Below are 10,265 nucleotides of genomic sequence, written 5' to 3' on the forward strand. Positions count from 1 at the left end.
TATTGTGGGCATGTCAGCTGACATCAGCTGTTTGAAATGTGATGCATGAATGAACAGCTTCAGAGATTAACAGACTTTCTGAACGTATCTTGTTCATTATGTTCGGTTTCACATATGTCAGGACTGCACGTCATTCTAGAGATTACATGGCGGTTAAGTCATAACTGAAAGCGTGAGACAGATTATCATTCACTTCTGGTTGCAAACATGAAAACATTTGACACAAGTCAGACGACTCAATGCATCTGAAGTGACTCGCTTCATGACACCATCGTCTTTATGACACCATCGTCAGAGGAAGTAAACAGGATGTCTCTGGACTATCAGAGCTATCAGCTATCAGTCTGACAATAATTAGCCGCTGGTTACAACAGCTAGTATTTGGAGGTCAGTCCGTGTTTACAGTCTTATCAGCACCTTGACTCTCAGCAGGAGGTGACAGAGCACCAAAGCTAATATAAAGCTAAAACCTTGTCAGACCATAGGAGACGGGTTTCCTGATTGCATGTTCTCCACAGACAACGGTTCCACCTCTTTTGTTCTCCAGATGGACGGTTTGCGTGCGGTTAAAGCCCACAAAACTGTGATTGGTCAAAACCACTCAGAATAAAAACCAGAACACTTCCAGTACAAAAGTCTTTTTCCTGTTGGCTTCAGATTCTGCTTTAAAATGCAGATATCTGTTTATGGAGATGAACATTAAATATGTTGCTGACGGTGATAGACAGCAACATTTGTTGTGTTGTTTGTGTTTACGTTAGCTGCTAATGTTACAGTATATGAGCAGCACTGGTCGCTTCATGATCAACAACCACCTTCTTTACTGTCTTTCGGTCTCTGCAAACATTATTGTCTGGATACTTCTCATATTTTGTTTGAATAGCTGCTTCACGGGGAGAAATTTGTGAAAGGGAACTGAAGGATTTGGAGATTAGACTCGCCTGCAATGCATTCTGGTATATGGAGGAAAAACTCAACTTTCTCTGTCAATATATTAAGCACTGAGGAATTTATTGCTTTAATTGACAAAGTTTACCGTCAACACTGATTGAGGTGAACTTTCTCCTGAAGCTGTTTGCCTCCTTTAATAATGTTTATGCTGTGCTAGGCTAACTGAGTGCTGGGTGTAGCCTCGTACCTTAAAACAGGGTGAAAAAGCTTAATTACTGTTTAACATAACTCACTTAAAACTACAACATACTAATTGTTTAACTGTCCTGAAATGTTTTTTCCTTTGGGGGAAATCCCTTCCTCACTAGACTTCTTTAACTCTCTGTTAAGTCAAACTATTCCTTTGGAATTTCTTTTGCTAAAATGACCTCTAGACTCATTCATTTGGGTTAAATGTTGATGATGGAACCATTTAAAATACTAAAAAGCACCCATTATATCTATTGCTGGACATATGAAGGTTTCAATCGAGCCACAAAAGTCTTGTTTCACTGCTTGAGCTGCAAACTTTCATTTCTAGAATTTAGATGCTGTTTTGTCTGACTGAGAAGGAAATTAATAATGTTTTAACCCAAAACATGATGAAAATGATCACGAGGACCGTGTAGCTCAAACTGAAAGTGCAAAATCATGTAGCTCAGTCTAGTCACTGCTTTGGTGTCGAGACATGTTTTAGTGGGTAAGACCTGCTCGCCGCCAAAACCTCGTCATCTTCACCAGAGAAAACTGTTTAACACGTCCCGTGGTCACACACACAGACATCTTCAGAAATCCTCTGTAGATTGAGAGTGTACAATCTGAGAAGGTATCGCTAGCTGATTTATAAACTCTCCACATATCTGTCCATAAAGGCTCAATTTATTCATTTGAATATGAGATATTGATCAGGCTATCAGACAATTCACTTAACATAGGACTGAGAATAATTGGGAAATGTACCTTAGTTATTTACCATGGAAATTCTTATTCCTGATTGGCTGCCAGGTGTCACTTTAACTACTCTTAAATCATGTATTCACATTATATTGAAGCACACATCACAGTAGTAGTGTTACATTAACCAATAAATGCAAACAACTCTCCGGTGTTTATGATGTCATAGAGGTTGATAAGTTTAGATAGTATTCACATATGAGAACTGTGAACATCAATATCCTGATATTGTAATTTGACACAATACGGTGGATGTAAAAGTATATGAACAAATTATAAATGAATTAGTGTTTTGTTGTATGGTCACATGTAATAAGGCACACTGGGATGTTCCGGTTGCACAACTCCTCACCCAATATTTCCCTGTATCCAAACACCTGGTTGGGCTTTATCACTTGCATTAATGTGTACTTGCAATCCCGGGGAAAAATGTATAATGTTTGTAAAAAATGTTAATATAAAAACCAAAATGAACGACAAAAGAAGTAGAAATGGTGGACTTTGTTTATTAAGAACTGATCTTGTACAAAAAAAAAAAGCAAATCTTACAAAGTAATCATCAAAATATTTACTTTCATATAAAACCAAAAAGCTTCTGGAAGTCATACATGTAAGAAAACCTTTTTAGGCTGAGCAAGCGATCCTTGAGACACTTTGTATGACCGTCCCGAAGAGCATCAGCTGGATGAACAGAACAATAAAACATAAAATTGACATCTGTATCTACAAAACGTCTGTTAGCAATGCTCTGAGAACTCTGGATAACACATGTGATCGCTGGTATGACACAGTCATTACAAAGGGAAGACACCACCGAATGTGCTTCCTCCCACTTCCTCAATGGAAGTTTCAGTACCTTGCCAGTGCTTGAGGGTTTCAGCACAGTCATTGCTTTCACTCTCAACTATGGCTAACATGTATGTACAGAGTGCACTTAACAGCAAATGCTCTGGTAAAACACTCCAACACGTCATGTAAGAAAACATTACAAATAAATGAACAGTAAACCCATGACAATAACCATCAGAAACATCCAGGTACACCCTTGTTTTTTTTTCCAAGATCAAACCTCCCCCTAACAAAACATCTATTATCAGCATGTTGACAGTAAATCCAACTTTTACTGAAAAAACAAAGAAAGTAGTACATTCACTTCTTCAAACATAACTTTGGCTTGGAAGCCACCAGCTTGTTGTTTGATAAGGTCATCGCTACAACTTAAAGCAGGATTCATCCACATGCAGGTCTTAGGCCTCGCTGAAACCGAGCTGGAGAGCACCAGCTGCTGGAAGCCAAATCGACCGATCAACAGTGCAACTGGGCACCTTTTGGGTTCGCCGCAACAAATCAGAGGTTAAAGGTTGCGGGTGGATCTCGTACAGAATCACACTGGACACCAATCATGGAACAAAGCATCGTTGATAGAAACTAAGACAAGGATCTGTAATAGCATGGTCGATTTCTTGTCTCTAATTTGCTGAGAAAGTATATTTGCTTTATAATGTTGAAGAAAAAAAAGGTGCCTTGCCAGTTGGAAGTAAAGACCAATGACCGACCAACCAACCAAGTAACATGTTCAGGTGTAGGAAGAAGTCACAGTGATGTCTTTGGTAAAGAGGGAACAGGTCAGTAATCAACTGTGCTGCCTTGAACCTAACCCTTCGACAGGCGATGGATCTAACTGGCTGCCAATAGTTTAGGTCTTATGCCCACTGATGTAACAACCCAAGCAAAATGGGCCTGCTGAGACTTATTGGGTCAGCGAAGGTGAAGCAAAATTTCTGGCATTTCTCCTCAGAGTTGCTTCCATTTCGATTCTGTCTTGACACCAAAAACATCCCTCCGTTTACTCGCTGTGCCGGGTTGCTTTGATCCAGTCTGCCAAGGATGAATAGTGGCCGTCCAGGGCCATGCTGTTGTTTGTGTAAGGATTCTGAAGATTTGTAAGAGGCTGGGTCATGCCGCCGCCGCCGTTTTGCCTCATTAGATCCATGTTGGCGCCGTTGCTCACAGGGCGAGGGAGCAGGTTGGTGTAAGTGTTTCCTTGGCTTTCCCTTGGGGACTGCATGAGAGGAGCATGGCTCTCTGGCCCGACTGTGATCTGAGGCTCCTGTTTCAGCTGGAAGCCCGTCTGAGATCCGATCAGACCCTTCAGAAAATCCTCCCCCTCCATTCCCTCAAGGAAAGGGAAAGAGCCCAGTCCCTGCGGCCCCCCTCCACCTCCAGGCACCGATCCGTTGAAGGAGTTCTGGACTGCATTGAGGTTGCTGAAGTTGGGCCACATCGTCTGGAGGCCTTGGTTCTGGTTACCCAGATGGTTCTGGGCCTGAGTCTCAGAGGCGAGCTCCTCCCTTTGATGCTGCTGGTGGAAGAGCAGCTGGGACTCCGGCTGGCTCATTACATGGGTTTGGGTCACTGTATCCAAGCACTGCAGGTCCCGGATGGAGAGCTGAGGGAGGGTGTTGTTCTCACAGCCGGTTTGCGGCTCCACTCTGCGGCAGTCAGCAGATCTGCGGTTCGGCGGCTGCTGCTGCTGCTGCTGCTGCTGCTGCTGCCTGCTGCTATTGGAATGTGGAAGATTGCTCATTGTGACTGTGTCCATCGAGAGCGTTGGGTTGGGATTCCCCCATGAATGGCTGATTTGTAAATTAGGGGCCTGTGATGTCATCATTACGTTCTGAGGGCCTGCTTGGTAGGGCTGGTTGAACACAGTATCCGGCTGCTGCATCGTAGGCGCGGTCTGCCTCAGGTACATATTGTTGGGGTCTGGAAAAAATATTTGGTATTTAGTGTGGGTTTAAATATTGTGTTTGGTTTATCATTGCTATTAGAGGTAAAATAATTACCTTTCCGCATGTGGCTCATGGAGCTCTGCGGCACCGCCTTTGGTCGATTCATAGCCAGACCAGCAAAAGGGCCAACTAAAGAAAGGGCAGAAACCTCAGTTACAATACATACAGTACATGTGTACTTGCATGGACAAGTGGAGTAGAATCACATCAAATGGGTTGTCCTGTACCACATCTCTTACCTGACAATCCAGAAAGCTTCATCAAGTGCTCTCTTCTGCGCTTTTTCTCGTTGTATCCGTAAGGATCTACAGCAAACAAAATATACAAATATTACCCGAGTCCGACTGGGCCCCAGTTCTTAGGCACAACTACCAGACGCAGAAGAATGGACCAATCACAGAAAGGTGGTCGCCGCTCACCTTTGTCGTCGGGCAGATATCTGAAATCCATCGCTTCACTGACTTCCTGATCGGAGGGTCGGCGCAGCTGCATTTGCACGGTGACCGACTCCGTGATGGAGATGTTGTGGTAGGACGGAGTCTTGAAGACGATGGCCACCTGGCGATGAACGTCCGCCTGGGAAAAAGAGCCTTTGGCCTCCCAGCCGTCGGCGGAGAAGAATCGCACCTCGATGTCGTCTGGGGGAAAGATGGATGATGGGATGACAGGAGGAGAAAAGTGACTCGGCATGCAAAGCGATGGGCACTACGACTATAAAAAGCCAAATGGATTGAAGGATTGAATGAAGAGAAAACAGATGCCAACCGGATGAAAAACATACAACATACAGTAAAATGTGAACGCTCACAGGACAGAGCTCTGGTAGTTTGTACCTTTTTGAACTTTGTCACAGAGTAAGAAGATCTCATCCCCTCCTTTAACACTTCCACTGTTCCTGTTGACCCGACAGATCCTCAGCTCTGCTGTGTTCGGGGCCCCTGATGATGCACAGACAGGTTGTAAACATGCAAGTCACTGTGTATGATGATATCAGAATCGGATTTCATTTCATTTCCTTGTTGACATACGGTGAATAAAAACAGCCTCAGGGTTAGTAGTTGAAAAAACACACGCAGTTAACAGTTGAAGCCTCAGCAGGTCGAGTCACATGTCACATGCCTGCTGTCAGAAGAGGAAGTGCGCTATGGTAACAGTGTTGTTTGAGGGTTGGTGTGTATACAGAACTTCCCCTTTCTTCATGTGTGTGTGTGTGCGTGAGCGTGCGCGTGTGTGTGTGTGTGTGTGTGTGTGTGTGTGTGTGTGTGTGTGTGTGTGTGTGTGTGTGTGTGTGTGCGTGTGCGTGCGTGCGTGTGTGTGTGTGTGTGTGTGTGTGTGTGCGCGTGCGCGCGTGTGTGTGTGTGTGTGTGTGTGTGTGTGTGTGTGTGTGTGTGTGTGTGTGTGTGTGTGTGTGTGTGTGTGTGTGTGTGTGTGTGTGTGTGTGTGCGTGCGTGCGTGCGTGCGTGTGTGTGTGTGTGTGAGCGTGTGTGTGTTTGTGAGGAACAGTGAACTCTTTAAATGGTGTTGAGACAATATCTGCTGGACACGTATTCTGGTCTTGCAACAAATGCAATTTCACAGATGCTGCAGCATGTGTACTGTGTGTACTGTGTGTACTGTGTGTACTGTGTTTACTGTGTGTACTGTGTGTACTGTGTGTACTGTGTGTACTGTGTTTACTGTGTGTACTGTGTGTACTGTGTGTACTGTGTGTACTGTGTGTACTCTATGTGCTCGATGTACTGTATGTGCAAACAGCTGCTTGCATAATGTCTCACTTCTTGCACAGCATTTTTAATTATTACTTAGATAAAGGAATGAAATGACATTAGTACCAGATATGTGCATATTTACTGGATGTTTCATGTGTGTGTACTGTGTTACTGTGTCCCTGGTGGGACACGCCTGACCTCAACAGCTTGTGTTCCCGTAACTACACGGTGATTACTTAATGCTCTAATCTCTTGTAATTGCCTAAAAGGCCGTCGGCCACTCACGGTTGTCGTAGATGGGGTTGGTGACGATGGGGTTGAGGGCTCGGGTGTAGTGGCCCATCTTGTCCTGCAGGAACACCTGGATGCACAGACGCACCACGTTCAGGTCGTACTCCTCCGTCTGCAGCAGCTGCTCCCGGGGCACTGATGACACACACACACACACACACAGATGTACATCAGTGTCACGGCTGGATGGGAGCAAACAATGATTTCTGATAAAGGCATTATTACTGATAATAAAGCAAACAGTCAGCCGTCTAAACAAAGGATCACTTACAGCACACAACTGACAATCTCACATCATCTGGAGGAAATGTTGTTGCTCTAAAGGGCCAGTTTAAGTATTATCAGCAAATCTACTCCTTTATACTGTCATTAGCGAATTATTTTCTTTTGATTAAATTATTATAAATACTGCCTAAGTAGTTCAAAGTTGGTGTTCAAGGTGGAGCAAAATTCACCTTTTTTTTTTTTTTATAGTGTAACTCATCTAATTTGCATGTAAACGCTTCATTTGTTAAGTAACAATAGCTTATCAAATACCATCTGGTAGCAGAGTAGATGTACAAAGTAAAGTACTCAGACACAGCTATTGGGTAAATATTCATGACCTGTTTGTCTCTTGGATTTCTGCAGCTGCACCATGGAGGTTAATGGAATTTCGTTTGTTGCACTCAAAGCTATCTTTTCCAGAAACAGTGTTCACCTCACTTTGGAGGATCTGCCCTGTAACTACTTTATGCTGACAAAGCAGTCCCTATGAAGACCAGTATGAGCAACAGTTAACTGCGTAACCACAACCAAAAAAAACTATAACACTTTTTCTTTTCATTAATGCAAGTTTTAAATCCTTTAATCAGAATAAACAAAATGTTATTCTGAGTTTTAAACTGAATATTTCAAGCTGTCAGTATGACAAAATATCTGCATGACTGGTGGCTTTAAAAATTAGGAAGTGGCTGATGGTTAAACTGGTTTTATGGATGTTTATCCTCATTTTAATAGTTATTATAGCAACAATTAAGTGCATGTCAGATAGATAGATAGATAGATAGATAGATAGATAGATAGATAGATAGATAGATAGATAGATAGATAGATAGGTGGATCTCATGCTTGTGTCAGTCACATCTGTAGGCTGATCACTAAACCTCATCTTTGGATCAACACAAACACGTCACAGATCAGCTTTTTCTAGCCTCCACAGCCTACATTCTCATATCACACACACACACACACAGGATACATGCAAGTGTCACACATCCCCCCCTTAAAGGCAACACATAAACACACACACCTTTCAGTGAGAGCTTTTACTGAGAGACGCCCACACACCGACACACACACATCTGCCTACTTTCTCTTCCTCCATCTCTCAATTTGTATCTTTCGCTCTCACGTCGAAGCCATCCCCGCCTACAGGTCGTCACCACGGTGACGCTCCGCTACGTCACCTCAGAGTGGAAAGAATCGTGCGTCTGTGTGAGTGTTTTGCACGACGCCAAAGCAGGAGATGAGACTCCCGCACGAGTGACCACGTCGGCTCCTGACGTCTGTGAAAGTGGTGGGACACCAGAAAGTGTCTTAAACTCACGCACCGTCTTCAAAACCATTTCAACAGCTTAATATCTGCCTTTCTTTTTTTCTACTACATCTTTACAGACACACTAAGATAAACAAAACAAAAAAAGTGCAGGTACGCTCGAGAGGTCGGGGAAAGTCCTCATCCTCACTGGACGTTTAATGCAAACAGTGAGCCGGGTATTTCTCAACAGACTCTTTGGATCTTGCTCAGTCAGAAGTCCTCAAATTTGTCCACAAAAGTAGAATTAACATGCAGAGGAAAAAAAGGAAAACAACTGCTGACAAGTCTCTGTGTGTTTGAGGATCCCTCAACAGAGAAATGAAACAGCAGACGCTCCCCGGCATCGACACGAAGATTCACGCTTTGTTCAAAAACTCTCATATTACATGTCACATTCAGCCAAAAGGTGTCAACCTGGATCCAACTTTGGTTACGATGTTCGATATTAGATGGCACACAAACACTCAGACAGTCTGACATATCCTCAGGTCAGACTGTAATGAAATAGTTTTGTGAAGTTAAGCTAACCGGGCCCCACCTGAGGGCAGACAAATACCACTATGAACACCTCTAATACGCAGCAGTCAAAGTTTTATATCTCATTTGTTTAATCTGTCCAAAAGGTAGCTGCAGCTACAGACATGACAGGAGCACCAATCTTCCTGTGAACAAGCACATTTCTTCAAATGTTGTGCTGACATTTCAGAAGTTTAGAAAATCATTTCAAAGAGTATGTAAATGTCACACATATATTTAAAGTATGCAACAATTAATCATCTTTGTTTCGAAGAAAAAGATTCATTGCTTGTGCTCAGATAAGAATAAAGCCTGCATGACAAATGATGCTTAATCTAAAGGAGCTAAATGTTCCACTTCATAATGCATTAAGCTGGTTTGCAAGCAGATTCATAACCATTAAATTTGTTGGAACAAATATTATTCATATGTAAGTGTAGCTGAATCAGAAAACATAAATAAGCTGATGTCATATCCTTCATTACGTTTGATCAAAAAAACGATTTACAAGATGCTTACGACATATGATTTGTGATGATAATTGTGTAGGTTGTGTATATATTTACTGGTGCTTGTATAGTGAGATAAGTAGGCGTAGTCAATTTAACTGTATTTGTATTGCACCTTTTATAGAGAGTATCACCACATAGCTATCGCTTCCATATTTTGACATGTCTTTTATCTGTTTTTGAAAAAATATTTATTGAGTAACAACTGGCTGCTTGTGGGGGTCGGACGGCCTCGCAGACGAAAGCCCTGCAGCCGCCTGCAGCTCTGCTCTCGTTCAGGGTTGTGTTGGGTCATCAGATTCAGCTGCCGTAGGTGGTAGAGACACAAACGCACCACGGAGAAACTGAAGGAGGGAGAAGTGACGACGGAGCCGTCACAGCAGATATCGATGGAACATGTCGCGCTGATCTACATGCGTGTTGGTGGAGCGTGTCGCTGTACGAGGCAGCCGCTGGACGGACAGGTGCAGGAAACTGGGTCGGAGGTAGAGGTGGTGGTTAGTGTGTGTGTGTGTGTGTGTGTGTGTGTGTGTGTGTGTGTGTGTGTGTGTGTGTGTGTGTGTGTGTGTGTGTGTGTGTGTGTGTGTGTGTGTGGTGGAAGGAAACTGGGCTCAGACTTGCATGAAGTTGCAAGATGCCCTAAAGGGTGTGGGGAGGGAGGGGGGTTACAGGTCATTGGCTGGTGGGGGACAGTGAGACAGGTGGGAGGGCGGGGGAGGGGGGGGCTCGTGGTTAGTGTGACTGTGGGAACAGAGAGTGAGAAAGAAGGGAGGCGGGTGGCAGCAGCTCAACACAAGAAGTGTCTCCACTGCATGACTCACGATTTCACCACGTTTTAGGACGTTCAACAGCGAGCTGCGTGTCGTACTGAGCGACTCACTACAGACAAATATAATTACATCATATACTGCGTACTTTACCCCCACTGCACTACTGCGTGTACGTGGTATTTGAAGTACAAAAATAAATTGCTTTAAAGCGCAGA

The 10,265-nt window shown here is 43.6% G+C and overlaps 1 protein-coding gene across 1 annotated transcript in view; it reads right to left on the bottom strand.

Moving 5' to 3' along the window:
- Positions 1-2,374: 2,374 nt before the first annotated feature.
- rel (v-rel avian reticuloendotheliosis viral oncogene homolog) overlaps positions 2,375-10,265 on the bottom strand; it is a 14,264-nt gene continuing 6,373 nt past the window's right edge. The window contains exons 6-11 of the mRNA XM_069725499.1: positions 6,671-6,811; positions 5,510-5,614; positions 5,096-5,314; positions 4,916-4,981; positions 4,731-4,805; positions 2,375-4,650 (exon numbers count right to left, since the gene is read on the bottom strand). Of these exons, the coding sequence (XP_069581600.1) occupies positions 3,731-4,650; positions 4,731-4,805; positions 4,916-4,981; positions 5,096-5,314; positions 5,510-5,614; positions 6,671-6,811 (1,526 nt within the window). The 3' untranslated portion in view covers positions 2,375-3,730. The remainder of the gene's footprint in view (positions 4,651-4,730; positions 4,806-4,915; positions 4,982-5,095; positions 5,315-5,509; positions 5,615-6,670; positions 6,812-10,265) is intronic.

Source organism: Brachyistius frenatus, unplaced genomic scaffold (assembly GCF_029030835.1).
Source record: "Brachyistius frenatus isolate BFR_SWC_R1_liver_20210118 unplaced genomic scaffold, ASM2903083v1 Contig_427, whole genome shotgun sequence".
NCBI classification, from domain to species: domain Eukaryota; kingdom Metazoa; phylum Chordata; class Actinopteri; family Embiotocidae; genus Brachyistius; species Brachyistius frenatus.